The sequence below is a fragment of the Malurus melanocephalus genome, unplaced genomic scaffold (assembly GCF_030028575.1).
Source record: "Malurus melanocephalus ecotype Western Australia unplaced genomic scaffold, MMel_1.1 scaffold_70, whole genome shotgun sequence".
NCBI lineage: Eukaryota > Metazoa > Chordata > Aves > Passeriformes > Maluridae > Malurus > Malurus melanocephalus.
Genome location: NW_026623302.1, coordinates 1,945,689 through 1,966,691, shown reverse-complemented (window position 1 = coordinate 1,966,691; position 21,003 = coordinate 1,945,689). Strand labels below are relative to the sequence as shown.

At 39.8% G+C, this 21,003-nt stretch overlaps 1 protein-coding gene across 2 annotated transcripts in view; it reads right to left on the bottom strand.

Moving 5' to 3' along the window:
* The window catches only part of ATP8A2 (ATPase phospholipid transporting 8A2), a 270,602-nt gene that overhangs the window by 22,633 nt on the left and 226,966 nt on the right, over nucleotides 1-21,003 (bottom strand). For both annotated transcript variants that reach the window (XM_057366714.1, XM_057366713.1), the window contains 2 exons: nucleotides 11,264-11,352; nucleotides 5,386-5,490 (listed from right to left, as the gene is read on the bottom strand). In XM_057366714.1, coding sequence (XP_057222697.1) covers nucleotides 5,386-5,490; nucleotides 11,264-11,352 — 194 coding nt within the window. The remainder of the gene's footprint in view (nucleotides 1-5,385; nucleotides 5,491-11,263; nucleotides 11,353-21,003) is intronic.

The following is a 21,003-nucleotide window of genomic DNA, read 5'->3' as shown; positions in this document are numbered from 1 at the left end:
GCTGGATTCAGATCACAGTGATGCGTATCCTGAATAAATACATGGAAGTTAACACATTCATCAAACAAGAATTGGGCTCCAAACATCCAGTGCTGTTTAACCAGCTGGAAGTAGAAGGCTGAGTTGGATTCAAGTAAGATTCATTGTACCTGATGAGGTGAAGAGGCCTTACTGGCATGGTCTCCCTATTCCAGTAGATGTAACTTGGAGGGCATCAATAAAAAAACAGAGTACTTTGAAATATAACAAGCCCAAGCCTCATTCCTCTTGATCTTAGTGAAGAAATTTGTCTCTTCCTCAGGAACCAGATCAGTTCCTCACCCCATTCACAAATTTCTTAAGAGTTAGGTCTACTTTGCCATTTCTGCTCCTGCCAAGGCGAGGCTGAGCCTCTGCCACTCTTGGTTCTGTGCACAGCCATGAGCCTAAGCCAGATTTCTGACCATTCCCCCCCTTGCTCCTCCCCAGGGACCTGTGGAGCAGGGACATCTCCATGAGTGTCCATATCAGCTCACCAGTTACCCACCAGGTCATGCAGCCACTGAAATGAGACAGGCACTTGCCCTCACACACCAAATAAAACCAAGGCGAAGATAAATAACAGAACTCGCTCTCAGGGTGAGAGCTGGTCATGCACATTTCACTGAGGCAACAGGGCTAGATTTAGTGAGAAGCACTAAAATGAAAGAGTCTACACCAGCGTGTCTCCCTGCTGAAGGCAGACAATGGAGAGGCTGTGGGAGCTGCTGGTCTAGGTGCACTGAATAAAACACTGTTTAATGAAATGGAGATGAACAAGGTGCCCAAGGCATCAACAGTGGACATCTGAGAGCAGCAAGCATAAAGGGACATACTGAAAAATGCTGTGCAATCACACACTGCAGCTAACCTTGCTAGGTCCACTTCTCTTCACCTTTGTTCAAGACAAGACTCCACCTCACAGATTTCTGACTCATTTGAAGAAATTCTTCCTATTACTTCAGTGATGAAGGCACTTCACTGCAACACTCCAGAGAGGTCCTTCAGCTCCTTATAAAGTATGTAACTCATGAAAGCCATACTGTTCTTCACTATCAAATAATCTCATCCTGCCCACCAACCAATCAATAACAGGACAAAATAGGCATACCAAACAGGCACCGAACATACCAAAAAGGCACTTTCAAAGGGTTTGCACTCTGGCAATTCCAAGACAGAAATCCTCTGAAACAGGAAATCTACTGTTGCAAAGAGGGTGCTGCACAGCTCTGCTCACTCTCCATTAGCTGGCCAATGGAGCAATAAAGTGGCGTGGGTTTCCAAAGTAAAGTTTGCTTTGGTGCCTAATCAGGCTTTACTCCACCTGAACTCCTGCTGACTTCAATGAGAGGGTAGATGGAGTGAAAAGTGAATGAGAACTTGAAGGTTTGGCCCTTTATGAGCCAAGATTTAAGTTGTAAACTTATTTAAAGACACAAAAGTCTCTGCAGCTGAACTCAATGCTGCTTTTGAACACACGCCTGGTTTGTCTTCTTTGCATAAATCTTGCATGTTAACATGATTAAATCTGCTGGGCAGGTGTCTCCCCATGTCCATGTTTACTTTGGCACATGAACTGCCCCTCTCACCTCTCCGAATTAATGAAAATTTAGTGTTAAATCCTGCCTTTTGTACCATGAGAGTGTTAGGGAGCCCCTGTGCCTTCCTGAGGGGTGTTCATGCTACAGCTGGGCTGGAGCCCAGTCCAGCACTGCCCGGTGCCCAGGCTGGGGAGGGCAAGTACGGCTGCTCCCCTTGCACAGGCAGGCAAGCACGGCACGAGATCCATCACAGCCCCTTCCTGCACACTCTGCTGCTTCTCAAGCTGTTTCTGGAGCTGACAGTTTTCCAGCTACACATTTCCCATGAGGAATTCCCTGCTCCTGGAATCATCTAACTTTGTGATCATATCAGCCCCTATGAAGAGTAAGTTTTTAGTGTTCACATAAGACATACAAAGGAATAAGAGCATGACCCATTACAGCTCAAGACTATACACTTTCTGTAATCTCCGAGCATCACTCTAATGCTATTTGCAAAGTTTCTGGGACCCAGCTGTAGTGCCCAGAGTGCTGAGTGTACTCTGCCCTGCATGGACCAAACAATCCCTCATCTACCTCTTGCCTTGTGTTGTTCCCAGCCATTGGTACGGCAAAAATGTGCACCTGCTTTTTTAGATCAATATGAGCAAATTCAATTTTAGAAACTGTTCAAAGGGGCTAGGATTCAGAAAGATACAGCAAGCACTAGTGAAGACATTTATTATTAACCCAGAAAAATATGTCTAGAAAGAGCAGCTGTCAGGGTGAAGATCCTCTAAGACAGAATATGCATATGTAGGTATCAAATGGCACACACAGCTCTCCCAGAACTCCCTCCCCAAGTGCAGCAACGGCCCAGGTGATATCTGCCCACATTTTCTGCCCACATTTCACAGCAATTCAGCTGAGTCCCAGCAAACTCTTGGCATCCCGTTGAGCGAGTCTAGATGCACTCACTGCTTTCTGGGCTTAGCAAACTGCTTTTTGTTTAGCAGATTAGCTCTTAACATTCAGATCTCACACCTCATTTTTTGTCTAAGGTCTAGGAAATGATAAAAGCAATTAGCTCCCTAAATCCTTCTCTTATCTGTAATTGGGTGTGAGTTTTTTGCTGTTTGTGAAAAACACTGAACAAAAACAGTGTCCACTATGTAGGCCAGCAAAATAGACCCTGATGACAGCCAGCTTATCTTCCACAGCTTGCCTGAACAAACCAACACTAATGGGCTTGTTTTCAGGAGCCCTTCCAGCCAAGGACTGAGGTGACAGACAGACTCATGCAGTTTTTACACAGCTCTCTACTGTTACCTTCCCTTCCTGCATAGTGTCACTTTGCCAGAAACATCTCAAGAGCAATGGGGCTCTGGGCAGGAAGGGAGAAACATGCACCTTAGCACATTGCCACCAGCTTCAAGGATAGTTTTAAAAAATAAAGAACATGAACCAGAGAGACTAACTGCAGGAGGTTCCTACTCTATTTCTTTCCCACCCTCACTCTTCCCGTTGCACAAGCACAGAATTTCTAGCAGGTGTGAAAGAGCCATGAGACAAACAAAAGAGATAAAAGACAGAACAACTCTGAAGAGCAGTCAGGAGGCCACAAGACAAGCACAGCACACCAGCTCCTAGCAGGCAGAGGCACTCTACCATTATCTAGTTCACAGATGGACCACCCAGAAAATCTGGGAGCAATTAGGAACGAGAACAAACAAATGCATGGAAAGAAGGGGGGAGGGAAAATGGGAAGGAGGGCCAGAAGGGATTCCTTACATCATCTCCATGCAAGCGTTTCGAGAATGAAGTGAGGCTATATGGAGGAGGAATGCAGATGAAAGAGTTTGCAGAGAGAATGCAATAAAGTAAAAGGCTATGAAAACATGGAGTGCATGAATGAATTACAACATGGCCATGAAATTTACAGAAAGTCAGGACAGTGTGTAAACAAAGAAGAAACCCATCAAACCCGTGGAGACACAGACATGCATATATAAACAGATCAAATGCTGACTGTCTCTGTCACTGTTAACAGTGATTCAACCCACCCTGCAACCCCGGGATGCACCAGGCACAAAGCTGAGTCATGATCCTCTCTGATTGGCAATAACCAGCATTAAATACTGGCTGTGAACCAGCACCAATGTGATTTCACATGATATTCATGGATAGGAACCACAGCAATGCCCAGGCGGCCCATACTAGCAGAGCCATGTGCCAGGGAACAGTTTTCTCCTGGTCTGGTTTCCACTTACCTGGCATCTAATGACACTGTCAGGGCCAGCACCTCACAGCACCAGGTTACACACCTTTCTTGCTTGGGGAGATTGACATGATTTTGGTACCAAGAGCTTAGGCCTGAAGTGACTTCAAAATGACTGCTCAGTCTTCTAAGAACGAGGCCCATTATTTAATTAAATGTCTGATATTAAGCATCTTTGTTGTTGTAATTGTGGCACAGAAGGTTGCCTCTGTTGCCAAAAAGTTTGCTTTCTCTTTTTAAATAATTTCATGTGCAGTTTGTGACTTTTGCTAGTGAGCACAATTTATAAATTCTATTTTGTTGGATCCAAAACCTGCAGCAGAAAAATTGCTCAAAACAAAAACTGAAGATAGCAAGTGTTTGAAGTGATCTTAATCAATAACACTGTGTTTACTTTGTCTCAGCCTCTGAGAAGCAAACTCTGGTCACTAAGGACATCTTATAAACACATTAAAGTTCACATAAGCATTTTTAAAAGCTTTTTGGTTTACCATAATCTCAGTAAATGATTGCCTGAAAATTTTCCCTAAAAGCAGTCCTTATTAACACACAAATTCCATTGAAAAAAAAAATCTACTATCTGCTTGTCTTAGCAGCAGCTAAAATATGGCAATTAGTTTACCTTAGAATAGACATCAAAGGCTCAAAGGATGACCCTGCCCCAGGAGAACAAAATCTTTTAAAAGCCTCATTCCACTCAGTTTGCTAGTTTATAAGGTTTGCTAAAATCCAGTTTAATGATCGTGTAGTTTCTTAGCAAGTCATGTGGTGCCATATTGTGTAGGGAATAGAGGAGTTTGTTCTAAAACCTTTTTGAACTTGGGGAGCTTTTCCGACCAGCTGATGCAGAACCACATTCTGAGATGGTAAATGAAACTGTTGGATGCAAAAGCCTCACCATGATTTTCTTTAGCTTCTTTCAGAAGAGACAAAAGTTCCCACACAACACATACTCTCTCTCTACAATGAAAGGTTCAATAATAGAAATATATTCAAGTCCATATGGTGTGGTTATAAGGGAGAGGCCCAACGAGAAACTGAGAACCCTGAAGGCAAGAGACCTGCAAGCAGCAGTGAAAAAAGCAAAGGCATAAAATAAACCCTTAAGGTGAAACTGAATAAAGTAGTAGTGCACAATGGATTAGCCAATTCTCCTTTTAGCTACAGTCTTTACATCCCGAGCTGCCGACAGGTCTCTCCCCTGACACTTTTTTTTGGTTTTTTTTTTTTTTTTTTTTTTTTTTTTTTTTTTTTGGGGCAGGGATGACATAACAAAGTGCTCTCAAACCAGTCTGGCTCAGTGGTCAGGTAACAGCACTACACCTCACCACGCAGGAGACTGAGCAGCAGCTTCCAAAAGAGCCTCACAGCAATAATGCAGGAAAAATGAAAACTGAAGGGCTGGTTTCAGTGGGGGAACAGACATGTATGAAAGGAAACAACAACAGATGAATAACACAGGTGAAGAAGCCTTACTAGCCTGTCTATAATCAGATTTTAACAGTGAATGAGAAATAGGGAGGGGAGAGGAAAAGAAGGGTCTGGTTTAAACATTTAGCATGGACTTGCCTCTTTCCATTACTATCACGAAGCATGGCTTTCCCCAGCTCTCTTGTCTTCGTTTCCAACTCCTGAACTTGCTCCAGCAGAGTTTTATGGTAGGTATGCTTCGCCCTGTACCACAAGGAAAGGACAGAAACAAAACAAAAAAAGCCATGTGAACATTTGTTATGCCACAAACCCCCAATTTTATCTCTCAGGTGATAGGCACAGTCTTCCCTTGAATGATTTGGGAAATGAAGCACCATGTAGGCATGTCAGTTCAGGTTCACAACACGTGGGAAAAAATACACATAAAATCAGAAATCAGGACAACTTCAGATTAAACAGAGCTCAGCCACTTGAACACAACACTAAAAAGCCAACTAAACAGCAATGCTGTGGGACTGGAGAGATCTGACACTGCTGCCGTGGGACTGCTCAGGACTCAGCATTCAGACAAAAGAGCTGGGATTCATTGAATATTCATGGCAGTAAAACATGAATCCACTCTGTCTTTTGAGCTAAGCGTGGCACTGCTCTGAAAACCAGAGGAGAGTCTTAGCTAATAATTGCCATTCAAACCCCTTGATTTTCATTATCAGTCTCACATGACTGGAAAGGCACTTCTCTCCTCAATGAACTTCCAAACTGACAGTAACAAGACTGGCTGTGTCCTACTTTTTCGGCTTGATGATTCAAAGAATAACCCACGCACTGCAGATGCAATCAAAATTGAGAGTGCAATTTAGAGTGCCCCATGAAGAGACTTGGGCCTTCCCCCCTCAGTGTTACCTATAGCTCCAGCTATTATACCTGAATTACACTGATACCGAGGGGAAAGTCTACTCCCCTTTGTTTTGACCTGTACAAAGCAAGAATACAAAACACAGGGATCTTTCCCACATGGACAGTTTTTGATCAGCTTCCTCTTTTGTGTCACTTAAAGGAGGACAAGTGTCCCCTGAGAATATATTGATTTGCATGTGACTGCTCAATAAGCCTGAAAACAAGACGGAGCCAAGTCAGCCAATACATTACTTGCTTCATGGCACTAAGATAATATTCTTCAGCTCAAAGATGGCAAAAATCCTTGACAAGTTTTATAAAATCTTACATGCAAACACTAAAATCTTTAACCAATGATATAAAGCAACGTCAAATTCCCTCTAGCAGAAAAATAATAACTGGTGYATATGTAATTAAAATATAATGAAGATGCATTTATTTTTAAAAAGTATGATACTTATTGCCCCTTCCATGGGGAACAAGAAACAAAGACCACAAAATCTTTGCTGACACCATTTAAGATGACAGTGCCTTGATAGTAATACAATGATATTCAAGTCCTCTGGTCTTTGTTTTGCTGAATTAGGCCCCAAATATTTAAAAATGAGAAACTAAAATTAAAACTACTTTTAAAACACATCTGCATTTAAGAGGAAAAAAAATAGAACAACAGAACATGAAGCATACCAAAATCTGAAGGTAAAGATTATCAGGATGTACTTAGAAGGGTACATTGTTAAAATAAACCATCAAAGGTGTATGATTTGCAGCACCAACATACTGTGTCAAAAGAAATGAATAGCAAGGATATTTTTTAAATGCATAATACTTCAGCAATGTGAGATTACCAACAGCTGCAGAGAAATTAATTAGATTCAAGTTGCTATAACTAGTTAGGCTAATGATTAGGCTGGTCTCCTCTTTGAGGAAGGGAAAATATAGTTATTAAAATGAGAAAGCTTTGAGGCTATTAATTTTTATAATCTTTTCAGGTGAATTCACTATCACACTCCTTAATTTAAATAAATACATTGAAATTTTGACCTTCATCTCTTACCTTTTAAAGAGGTCCTACCTATTATTACAAACTTCAAGACTGAGCATATTTGGAATTTTTCAAATCCTTTATAACCAGTTTTCCCCTCTGACAAGAACACAGAAATGTACAAGTTACTCAATCGCTTCCAAAATTCCATATTTATCTTGCCATATGCCATAAGAGATGTTGCTCTTTTCCCTTAGAGTGAATATTGAATCCAAAATTTGACAGAATGAATTCTGAGCAACAAGTCCCATTTATGCAGCACAGCATAAGGAGGCATGGCACTGATATACAAGATGAAAGAAATACTATTGGCCTGAAACTGGGGATAATGAAATGTTTTGCAAGTTGTGTGAAAAGATGAAACACATGGGCTCTTCCAGGGCTGGTAGTTCTTAGGCATTCAGTCATTTCTTCACTTGGAAGCAAGAGCATCCATGGGATGATCAGTAATCAAGTATTTATCAATAAAAAGGCCTGATCTAACCTACGCACATGTTCCCTCAAAAACAAATACCAAAATATGCAACTACAGCTGCCTCACAGTCTGGGCTTGCTCCTATCAAAGCCAACTGCAAATATCCCACAGATTGCAACAGGACTGGATATTTCATGACTTTTCCCCTACAGCATGTTGTAAACTTCTGATACACAGAAATACAGGTAGGATTCTAAGCTTTTAGGTTAATACCCTACAAGTGGCCCAAGATGCACAATCAGTCCTCAATAAATGATGAGATCTTGTGTTTGCTGCTACTGTTCAGCTAAAATTTGATGCATTACACAAAGACAAACTCACCTTTCCCTCACATGCTGGGATATTAAGATCAGGGACTATAAGACTAAGGACTAAGGCAAAAGGTTATCTCTCTATTTTGTGCGGCCCTTTCCCTTTGAAGCCATGGAAGAGCATCACTTCACTGGCCTAGGATATTTAGGGGGTTCAGGAGACCAGAATCTGCCAGGGAGAAGCATGGTAACATTCATAATATTTCTCAAACATGACACCACCTCTATTCTGGTTCATTATCCTCACCACCATTTTATGGGTCTTGTATTCCAGGTAAATTGCAAGTAAATGCAAAGATGGGAAGAGCTCCTTTTACCTTCTTCTCTTACTCACACTGCAGAACTGGCAACTGCAAACTCCTTCTTCCCCACGGTTTAAAAAAAAAAATAAGTACATGAAATTTATGGTAATGATTGGAAGGCTCAGGAGATTTTTCACTGCAAAATAAGCACTGAGACACCAATTAGGAATAAATTCCCTCTTGTCCTGATTTCGCTGGAATACACGCTGCGTTTTTATGATTCCCACATACCTCTGTGAGTCAGCTATTCCAAGACTTCCTAGAGCCAGTGACAGGTATTCAAGTGATATGTGCTAACTGTGAGGGAGCACTCACCTTACAAAGCTCTGTTCACTGTAATGGTGGCACAACTAAGATTTTTACAAGGCAAATCAAAGTACTGAATTCAGGGTAGTGGACCAAAGCTAAAAACATATTGCAACCAAGTATTAATAATAGGCTTCCTTCTCTTTAAAAAGACAGTTTTCCACATTTCCTCAATTAATTTAAAAGGGAGAGAAAAAAAAAGGAAAAAAGAAAATAAAAAAGCCGGGACTTGCAGGGAACACGGGAGGTAAGTGATGTGTTGACAACTGTAGCCTGTGTAACAAAGGAAACACATTCTTGCTTCCAGTATTAGAAATATCGATAGTAGATGGAGCACAGCAGTTCATAAACAAAAGATTTGTATATGCCTGATACAGACTTTCCAACCAACCTTTTTCCAGACAAAACCTCTGTATTGTGTTTATGGCTTTCTGGCAGTATTTTGTACTGAAATTAGGCATGTACCTTTTGGGTCACATGGATGTTATGTCTGTGGATATGTTCTTCATGTCCAAAAGAAACTGAAAGGGATAAATTCCATGGCCACGAGCAGCCAGAATCACTGGGATTTTATGGCCAAAACCATATTCTGCTGAATTAGAGAGAGCAATGTGGTGTAACCACTGCTGTGGAAATGTGCCGGCTGATTTCCAGAAGCCTTAGGCTCCAGTTTTAAATGCCAAGCCTCTTGGAAAGGAAACAGACCTTTACTCCTTCCGTATGGCAGTGCTGATAGCTGTGTCATTTCATTTATCCTAGTTAAAATGTTAATGGTGTTAATTTTTCAGTGATGGCTTAGTCGGGAGAAAAAAAAAAAAAAGTCCTGGTCAGAGAAGAGATTTTTTGCTTAATGTTGATAGGAGGCTCCTGTTTAAAATCTGTTGGGAAAATACTGAGTCTATCAATCATACATGTTTTGTCTTGAGAGCGTCGCAGTTCTCGGTCTGAACGACTGAAAGGATTATGCTGCTGGGATTTCTTTAAGAAATATTAAAGAACAGGCTCAGTCAGTACCAGAGTTTGAAATGACTAATAGCTGAGGATGAGCCTGCCATGGTCTGGCCTGTTTCACAACTCATGAGTCATTTTTGCCAAAAACTGATAAGAACAGAGGACAACTTCAGGACACTCAACTACCATGAAAAACATTAAAAAAAAATGAAATGCTTTTTTTCAGAGTTTTAACAAGCAAGTCACAGACAGAGTTAAGTATCTAAATTTAAAAGTTTTGGCCTCCATTTTAGAATTTTAAAATAATTTTCAATTGCAAAAGTTAGTGAATGCAGAAAAAAAACCCTCTGATGTGCTGTACTATTAAATCATAGTTGAAATTTTACAATACCTAGTTTTAATTTGAGCAGTCCACAAATTAATCAATTTGAGTTGTAAAAATTAAGCTGAAGGACAAAATTCAAGAAGTGTTTACTGACTGGTAGATTTGCCTACTACCAGTTTAATTTCACTGTGCTATCAATCCCATATGAGACAAAACCAGATATTCTGAGCTGTGCACATGACTTGATTTATCTATCATGACAGTGTTTGAAAAGTTTGGGAAAATTTTTTGCTTTTTTCAGTATTTTCTGCATTTCTCTGTAAAGCAGACTGGTGGCCCTGGCCATGTTAGATTTACAGCTGGACTCAATGATTTTACAGGTCTTTTCCAACCTAAATGATTGTATGATTCCAAGAATCTTCCCTGACTGACCAACAGCTCATTCTGGGAGTGAAGTGTTAATGTGTTATGATGCTTTCACTGTGAGCTTTTCTGACAAGTGACAAGCTAACCTGCATTTCCTCTTCATTCCAGCTAGCAAAAATCTACATTTTTGCCAAGACTTGGCATGTCCTGGGTCCTCCTTGCACAAGATTATTATGTATCCATGTAATCAAACCTTATTAATTCTAATACAGCTTTCAAAGGTGCTTAAAACACTTGAAAGCAAGCTGAACAAAATTCTAAATTAAAATTACTACTTCTGTATTTCAAATGCAATGGTAGAGAAGGTAAATTGCTTCCCTTTAAATCCAAGTTGTTGAAAATGTTTGCTTTCTGCAATGCTTTGAAAACAATGCTTTGAAAATTTTGAGAGAAGGGAATTACACAGGCTTGAATTTCAAAAGTTTGTTCCTCCTCTCTAGGCAGTGAAGGTACCATTAAGACTTCACTTCAAACGTGAAGTGCAGAGTATTGCTCTTCTCCCAGTTCAGTCTTCAAAGACTCGCTGCTGAAGGAGAACCTAAAAGGCAGCTGACAAAGAGCTGAGAGCTTACTGAGTATGGATTAGAGTGCCACATTTCTCCTTCCTACCTAACCTTGGTCAGATGGAACAAACTATTTTCTCCATTTCTAGGACGAGGAAATCTCGGATGTTCAATTTAAATTTGCATTTAACTAAAGGATAAACAACACAATCCTAAGGTGACAGGTGATACACCTTCATTACTCAGACAAGGCCACCTCCTTCAGATTTAGACCCAACTATTCATTCTGTCACATTGCTGGGTGTCATGGCAGGTGACAAATCACCCACTCCACCTTTTTTCCATTCCAAATGAGTACCACCATTTTGCAATCACTGAGAGACTTCAGAGCTCTTTACAGAACAATTCTGGACTGGACAACACATGCATAGAGAATAATTCCCACAACACCAAGACAACAGGTTTCAGGACTTACGCTGTCCATGCCACGTCTTTAACAAGGCATGCAGTGGGTACGAGAAACAAGCCAAACCAGAAGTATCCACATCTTAACACCATTCCAGCCTGTGAAGAAAACAAACAAGTAAGTGATGAGTATTTTCAAGCCATTACATGCTAAATGGTTTTTTACAAGCAAAAAGGTAGAGCGATAGCATCAAACTGCCTCTGTGATCTGGGTGATGTTAAAATTTAATGGTGGGCCAATAATTAATAAAGAGCGATGGCATTTTTCATTGCAATGATTCCTTATGACCTCAAATTTCTTACAAATTTTTGAAAAATCAAGCATTTTGACCAAATCCTCCAGCGATATTAAGCTGTGGATCCAGGCAGACACATTTTTATTAATGGAGAAGAGCACCATAAATATATTCTGCCTGCACTTTTGACTATCTTTTGTGCCTTTTACTTACTCTCTTCCTATCTACTGTCCTAGATCTCTGAGCAACATCAAATTGACATGGAAAAGAAACCCCATTTTTCACTAAAATGTTTCAGTCATATTCCACTTAAATACAGCACTTCCTGTTCAAGCTACTGCTGCCTGAAATCCAGAGTGGGAAAGATTCACTCCTGTCCCGCAAATGGCTTTTCTTACAAACAAAGAGCTGCAAGTTTATATTCACGTGTTTTTCATCATTGTAATGCTTGAAGAAAAAGATTGATGGGGTTTGGGAAGGAAGATATCTGGAAACCCTGCATATCCCAGCATACACAAATAGTTACGGAAGGAAGCCGAAATATAACACTATTTACAGATCATTAGAACCTCTTGCTTAATTAGATAAATTAACCTTAATTAGATAAATTAATGGTGACTACAGTCCAGGTTCTTGCTACATAGAGGATTTGAGACAACTGCATCACCTCTTCCATGCAATACACAAGTCCCATCAGAATCATTAAGTTCTGCTGCACATTAGAAAAGATTCTTTTTCTGTTACTACAACTGAAACAGAGGCTGAAAAGTTTCAACAGCACTTCCAGTGACTACATGGATTTTACTCTCTCAGCAGTTACAGGCACTGCCACATCTCTTTCCCAAAACCTTTACTTCTCAATATTTTTATGGCACATATACACACCTTCTGACATTTCAGCAGTGCAGCACAGGCTTGGCTGGCTCAGCTTTGCCTCACCACAGCGCACGAGCACTGCAAGGCTGCAATGCTGAAGTGCCAGGGCATGGTACTGATAAAGACACAGCTAAGCTACAGAGAAAATGGAATGACATGAAACATCTACTGGCCTTTGATGTACATTGGAGACAAAATTTGTAATTATATCCTTTGAAAGACAAAAATGATTGCTCACAACAGAAGACTTCTACCACTCTCTACAGTAAAGCTCTTAGACTTTTCTTAGAGAAAAGCCATCACAGTGCCCTGCCAGGATGTTCACCAGTAGCATCCAGCATCTTCTCCAGGGTCAATCTCTCTCTAAAGTTGCTCACCTAACAACTCAGTCATATTTAGCAGCAACTTGCCCTTGGATTGTCCAGTAGTGAGTACTTCCAAAAGCATTTTTCAATTTTAAATGTTACATCCTCCATGTCACTGCTGGACTAACAGATCAGTGGTAAATCGTGTACTGAAACCAAGAGCAAGCTAGACTGTGCTAAAACATTTATGGGACACTTTGCCACCCACACAGACAGTAAGCAAACACATTCCAGTCAGAGAATCAACTCTCAGTTATTTGGAAGCCCTCATGCCTACATTCACATGAGAATGCCAGAAGCATACAGGCAGTTTTGATCCATGCTTATTTAAGGAAAAGGATGTAGAGGAATAAGAGGGAATTCATAACTTCATTGTTAGCCAAAAAGTTGAACTGTAATAACAGTGGCAAAACATAATGAGATCTATCCGCATGCTTTGCTTTTCTTTGGCCATGACCCTACAAGTGCTAGCAGTCACAGAATCACATCAGCATTTCCAATCACCATCCTTCCACTGCCTGTGCTAATAAAGGCTAAAAAAGGGCCATAGTATTCTACATGCATTTTCTGGTATTTTTGATTGAAATATTTTACGTTCTGCTTCTTGCTTTTCCAGACGAAAGCAAATTGACACACTTTCAAAGAGCAGAACAATTGGAGTATGTGTTCAATAGACGTTTAAATGCTATTATTGTTGCTATAAATGCTGACATCTCAATCAATGGCTATGAATTTAGACATGTGGCATGTCAAAAAAACCTCCAAGCCAAACACTTTTTGCCTGCAATTACGTATTTTATTCAAGTATTATTCAGTCCAAAAATTTCACCATAACAGTGAAACTATTCATCTCATCTGAACCCTGTCAGACACTCATTTTACTACTGGCAAGCTTCTTTCCACACAATTCTCAGTAAGGTTTTACTCCATTCCTCAGCTCATCTGGAAGGTTTATTTCCTGCTCATCTCTAGGTTCCTCTTGGAGTTACAGGACTGCTGTGCTCCATGACAGTGAACTTTGTGTCTCGCATGCACAGCTCTGCCCCTGAGCACAGCCTCCTCACTAGCAGGATTACACCCTCTTCCCACAGAGTGGGAGCTCCTCAGCAGAGGATTCACAGGAAATCACCCTGGGGACATCCACAGGTAAGTCCCCAACTTACAGGATGGAGAGATGGTTATGAACAGAAGCTGCAGTAAAAACACCTATCTATCCCTGCAAAGCTTTCCTCATGCTTCCTGTGCTCCATTCCAGTTGCTCAGCCGATCATGACACCAGCACTGCAATACACCTTCAGTGAAACGTGGCTATCACTTATCCCCCCAAGATAAAAAAAAAGCAGAGATACCAAAAAGGAACCTCTACAATTCTTTCTTTTGTAACGATCGCCATAGGAAGCAGGAGTAGAAATAGGTTGTTTTTCAAACCAATTCAAAATATTGACCCTCTCTATCATCACAGAGGCCCCACAATATGTAGCTAAGTGATTTTTGTTCTGTCTACTGATGTAAACATAAGTGACTATCACATCCAAAGTGAACTACCAGAGACCATGAATCACACGGCACCCCAAAACCACTTGAGACTAATGCAAGTCCTCCTTCTGTGAGTACTGCAACTTAAATTGCTGCTACCAGCAGACTGCCTTTCAAACACTGATTAATCTGCCACAGACAAAGCACTCATTTTAGAGAATTGATAACATTTGTTAAAAAGAAAGAATGGGGACAAGAAAAGAAAGAAAAAAAATAAATTACTTAGCTCCAGTTATTTCACAACTGAGGAGGAAATAATTTAGGTCCCTTTGCCTTTAGCCTCTTCCAAATAACTTTTGTAAGGGTGGACAGTTTATTTTTTTTCCTTTTAAACACATTTTAAAAAGTGAATGCACTGCTCAGAATGACCAGGAAGATCTGCTTTGTACTATTATTTTAGAAAGCATAGGTTAAGGTGGGCTTTTTCATTTGTTGGTTGGGGTTTGAGGTTTTGTTTGCTTATTTTAACTCAAGGACATGTTGGACACAAGCATACCAAATAGCAAATAGATTGTTTTATTTAAAAAAAACCAAAACCTTAAATGACAATACAATCTGGAATACATTTCAGGCTCTTTTACCTATTTTTCTGTTCTTTCTTAGATGATGTAAACAAGCATCAGTCCTGGTTGTACTGTTCCCCAATAGGTGGTGTCACTATTTTCAACAACTTCCAAGAACAACAAAGCCAAAAATGCCCAGGGATGGGAAGTCAATACACATACTGTTTTGGTGTTCTTATCACGGCACGGTTAAGGTAACTGGGGACCAGTAAATGATTCAGACAAAGCAACCAAGGATCTCTATCATCTTATAGCATTCAACAAAGGTGAGACAAAATTTAAATTCCTATTTTGAATAACAGAAGTTTTTAATGATTTCATTTCCTCATATATCCATGTATCTTAACTTTGATAAAAAATGGACAGCAAAAGCATAAGACCATGATGGAAACAGCTGCCTTTATATTTGCAGCATGAAAAAAATTATTACTGGAAGTGTGCCTGGAGCCCGATCGTAGCTGTGTCCATGAGACATGGATAAGAACCCAATAAACCACTCAATTAAGGTTTCATATTCATTCAATTCCAGCTTTGTACAACAGGGACTCCAGTCCAACCTGCAGTCAGCTATGGACAACAGGCTCAATACGGCTAATTCAGACTTTGCTTTAAACATCCAGAAAATATTGTCAGTAAAAAGTAAAACACTCCGTACCCCAATCTTAAAATTGTTGCATCTTTAGTGATGCTACAACTTAGACATCTTTACTGCAGGTTTGTCCTTTTTTTTTCCTATTTTTTTAAATGCTTTTGATAAGTAAATTTGAACCCTAACTTGAGTAGGAAGAGAAACAAGATTCCATGCATGAAAAATCCTATCACATATTATGAACACTATCATCATGCAAACTCCTCAGCAAATATATATTTACAGTTTGCAGACCATTACCCACCCCTGTTTCCTTTGGACAATTGCACTGTGCATGGTCTGCATGTCTGGGGTCCTCCTAAGCCTGGATGTTCCAGTGCCAGCACTGCGTAGTGCTCTTTCAAAAGATCTGGAAGTTTTACCCTGAATGGGTGGAAGTACAAATTCTTAACAACCGAATGACTGAAAAGATCTTAAGGAGACACAAGACTTGCCACAAACTAACACTCTAACATGTAACAACTGGAAGATACTGTGTCATAAACCAATCAATTTTTTCATAAATTATTCTGAAAGCTTTCAACTAGCTTTCTCACACTCCAAATGATTAAAAAGCCTCCAACTATTTCTATTAGCTTGTGTGGAATGGTCAGTATCTCTACCCCGTGCTGTCAATACTGTAGAAAAGACACAAATTGTTTTAAAATTTCTGTATTATACAAGATCCCCAAAGTGCTACAAACATCAGGCCCACCTCAAAGATCACATACATCAAAATGTAAGTGCAGAGAGATGTAAGGGCTAGCTCATGGTCACACAAATCGATTGCAGAGCTGGACAGATTGCCCAAGACTCCCATTTAAATCACACCACACAAAGAATGAGCCTACTGGAGCCCAAGTATGAAATATAATCAATATCCAAGAATGCAGTCTCGAGGATTTTCCCCGTGCACACTGAAACACAGCCTCACCTCAGCATGAGTTGGTGCTGAAGAACTTTTCCCCTCAACATAACTGCAGCCAGCTCCAGGCTGGACAGATTTAGTTGATCCAGGGCTGACAGGTCCGATCAACAGATTTACCAGTTCCCTCTTCAAAAAATGTCTAGGCTGGAAGTGTGCCTAAGGAAGAACCCCTTTGGGTAAGTGGCAAAGTGTCAAGAAATGAGGCAGCAGAATCTGATTTCTCCTCCTGCTTACACCACTGGGAGTCAGGAGTACCACAGATGAAATCAGCAGACCTCTGCCACTGCAAGGCTGACTGGGTATTTCCATATCTGAAATAAAGATGTGCAATGTTTTCCATAATGTAAGGGTTTTCACTCTAAAATGACTTAGATGAAAACAATGACCTCATTGGCTGGCTGCATTTAACACAATGACACATTGGTCCAGCCTCAAACCTATTTCCTCCCTCTCCCAGTCTCTGCTCATACCACCATATCGCTTGAGAGCAATAGAAGGAGGAGGAAAGGAAAAAAAAAAAGAATCAGACACCTCACTCAAAAATGTTACCCCTATCCCTTAATTTTGCCAGTCATACTTGAAGACACTTGGAAGCCTAGAGCAAGAAATCTACCCACTGTCTAACTTCCTAGTTGGAATTGTTGGTATTTTTAATGCAGCACTTGGATATAAATGTAGGGAGGGACAACAGAAGCCATACTTTGAGCAAAAAGAAAATTGCCAACACAATCACAAGGGCATATATTCAGCATTCCTAGTAAAGCCCAAGTATTCTGAGATACAGGTCTCAGACAAGAAGCTTTCTTTAAAGAAGTTGCGGGTTATGATGGATAAAAGAAAGCAGGAAAATACAAATTAAAGTACATAAGACCAAGAAAAATGTAATGCCAACTCTAAAAAGGCAAGTCAGTTGCTTTAAGTTATTTCATGATCAGAAAATACCTGATCAGGAACTAGCAATACAAAGCTACAAACAAAAATTAGTATCTTCAAGGGGAAGAAAAAGCCCAACAAAACAAAACTAACTTCACATGCAAGCCACGGTTTTGAAAAGACTAGTCATAGCTGTAATGCCATAGAAGCACAGTGTAAGGATCTTCCTTACACTTTAATTTTCTTGTCAGGAATTCTTTTTCCATAATGGAGGAACACAGCAAGTTAGCAACCTATTTTTACTCTATTTCATAATGTAACTTACAGAAATTAATATTTGATAGATACATGAGCACATCATTGGCCAAATGTGTCCCACGGGATGTTAAAACAAGCTCTGTTTTGTGTTAACTAAAGATTTATTCTGCATATGCAGCCTTGCTTATGGAAAAAATTACTTTATCTCATTACTTAAATAGTATACAACAGTACCAATTAAACAAGGAGCCTTCCCATGCTACCCTCCATTATTACTCTAATAGCAGAGAATTAGGAAAATTAATCAGATAGTGCTTTAATTTGATTTTATGGTTCACTAACAGTGTAGACTCTGATGCAGTTTCATGCAGCCTGTAATTTATTTTCATTATTCGTGACACTAAGCTAAAAAAAGAATATATTTATGTTTCTTCATAGCCATTCGGAGAAAACTGTTGGTTAAAAGTTAGTTGTAAAATCATGCTCCATGTAAATGGCTAAGTGGATCCCTGAAATTTTATTAGAAAGCACAGATCTCATCAGCCAAAGGACCTTCTCCTTACAGTGGATGAAACATCTCAGTAAAATTTTACTTAAATAGTGCCAGGTGCTAATGATTTTTTCACATTAAAAGGAAACCCTAAAATACCATTCTATATTAGCATGAGCTCCTCCAGAACAAATTAAAACCATAAATAATCTGAAAAAAAACAAAATTATGACACTGTTCATGTCATCCAAGATGTTTTGCCCCTCACCTTAGTCAGGCTTGATACTATTCTGAATTATATGATAGTTTGAGTTTTCTGAGATGCATCCAATTACACAGTAGTGTAACACAATGTAATCTTCTTTTATATTCCAGTTTAAGATGAACCTTCCCTGGAAAGTGTGGCGGAGCAGGCCCATGGGCAAGTACGTGCTGCTGGGCAGTGAGCTGCCACAACGCAGTCACTTTGCTTTGCTGAGGTAAAACACGCAGTGTCACCAGTATGAAAGCAAAGTCACGCCTATACACACTTTTGTAAGGAATCTTCATATTTTTGCTCTTCTCTCCCCTCAAATAACACCAACAAAAGCATGAATAGAAAGAACAAAGTAAATCTGAAAGAGTAACTTTGATAATGTAACAGTTTGTCTTGTTCACTGCTTCATATACTTCAGGATAAACTTCTACTCTGCATATAAAAAGAAATTTATACTTTACAATCTCCTTTTGAAGTAACATTCAACATGTAACCACTCTTGTTTGGTGTCTGTAACTTTCTGTGAAGGTTTTAAGAACAATGACTCTTGTAGAGTCGCTGCCCTTATTTAATAACTGTGCCTTTATCATGAAAGCTGCAGGAGAAAAAAATTAATTTTATAAAACCCACCTTTGAATTTAAAACTCCAGGGGAGTAATTATGTTTAGCAGAAGCTGTTCCTTGCCAGCAAAGATACAGGATATTTGTATAACCTGCTAAGTTATACCTACAAAAAGATTCAGAACCTTGAAATTTCGTGGCTTTGTGTGTTGCAAATTTCCAACTGTGCTACTACAACAGCACTAGATTCCTCACATAAAACACGTTTGTTTAAAGATACTCCTTCCTCTTCAGTATTAGCATTCCTAAGTAAAAAGATACTCTACCAGGAGTAGAAAGATCACTTTCAGGAACCATAGTTTTATTCCCCCTCTACCACGGCTTCATGGTATGAATTTGGGTATATGCTCTAACCTCAGAAAACACAGAAAATACTATCACCCTCTGTGGAGTGTTTTGAAAGTAAGCTTTCAAACAAACTTATAATTGAAAAACAATATTTTTATATTAGTATTAAATATCACATGTCCCATCTCAATGATTGTTTCACTAACTTTAAAAAGAAAATTGAAATCTGCATTTATTCCTTTATTATTATGTTTTTCCACTGTGCATCTTCATGATAAGCTTTATTGCGCTTTTGTAGACCACCTTAAGAGTGCATTAAAAGAACCCAACATAAATGACATTAACTACACTATTAAATATTTCAGGTAAATATAATCAGGTATCTATACACATGCCTGAGCCATCTAAACAATTCTAGGTCCTGATCGAAACTGCTGGCCAAAACTCAAGTTCTACAGCACATGTAAAGATCTGGAACGGCCTGTGGCAACACTTCCACCACTATTAATTTAAATTAGATTCAGCATTTTGTCCCCAGTCTGGCAAATGAATTGACTTCAGCAAGACTGCTGCTCTCCAGATCCTGATGTAGCAGTTTAAATGGGGCAGGGTGACACCCGTACTGGCAGGCAGCTTGTTGACGAGCACTGCAACTCTACATGTGGTTTGTGTGGTTTGCTGCTTGCAGTGAATTACAACATTGAAACCCACAAATGGAAAATACCATTGTTGATGTTCTATTTTTAACTTACTTATCTCTTAATATGATTTGAGATTGAATTTACCAGGATAATACTATTCCCTGTGCCTTACATCCTGTAGATTCCTTAGTAGCTCAAGAATTTCAGAAAATGGCTAATAATCATGCATCAAGAATTCAATCTGGTAATTGCAAGGCTCAGAGAAGTAGATCTCGTCCAAGTTTTAAAACTGGGGCAGAGGTATATAAATCGATGAGCATGTTGAATTCTTACCAAAGCCAACAGCAGCTGAAAGGACATTGCTTCCATAGTGATTCTGCATTCTGAAAAACTGGGTCCAGATCTTAATCTGTTACAGCAGTGGTTGACTTGCATCAGATAACAGCCATTACTTCCCCACATTTTATTTCTCCAGGAAGAGTAATTTACTAGCTCAGTCACCACATATTCACATGGGATTTTATCTTCATTCAGTGGTCACATTCTTAAAGCATATTCTGAATGCAGTTTGCTCAAAACATTCTTCACTGTCATATTACCATTCTTGAAGGCCCTAAAAGGCTTTGGGTAGTTTTAGCATGACTGCAGTTCAACTCACATCAATGGAGCCTTACCAGAAGTATACAGTTTTTCACATAAAACCTTGCTCCTTTCCTTCATTTTCATTCCCAGAGCAATTTATGCCATCACTTGAGCACACACCTCTTCAGAGAGCCACCTTTCTCTGTCCTTTGTACTTTATGAAGCACATCTCTAGTGACTCTCGCCACACTCCCTTGCCAAAACCTGGAAGTGCACACTGTGTTTCTCTTTATTTTTCTCCCTTCCTTTCACCCTTTACTGAAATCTTCATAACAGCATCACAGGATAACAATGATTGATACAAATTCTCTTTTCCACATCACAACTCACAGCTACAGGTGCCTGCTCTGACTCCACAAACAAATGAACTGTAGCCAAAAGTTAGCTTCCCAGCCCAGCAAGATGCCTGACAAGCTCCCCAATAATGAAGTGCAATATTTGTTGTCTGTAGGGGACACAGTGTCACGCACCACTTGGTCACCTCGTGCTGCTCCTATGTTTCCACATATGGTTGATTTCTGAGGACAGAACATTCCAAACACAAGAGCC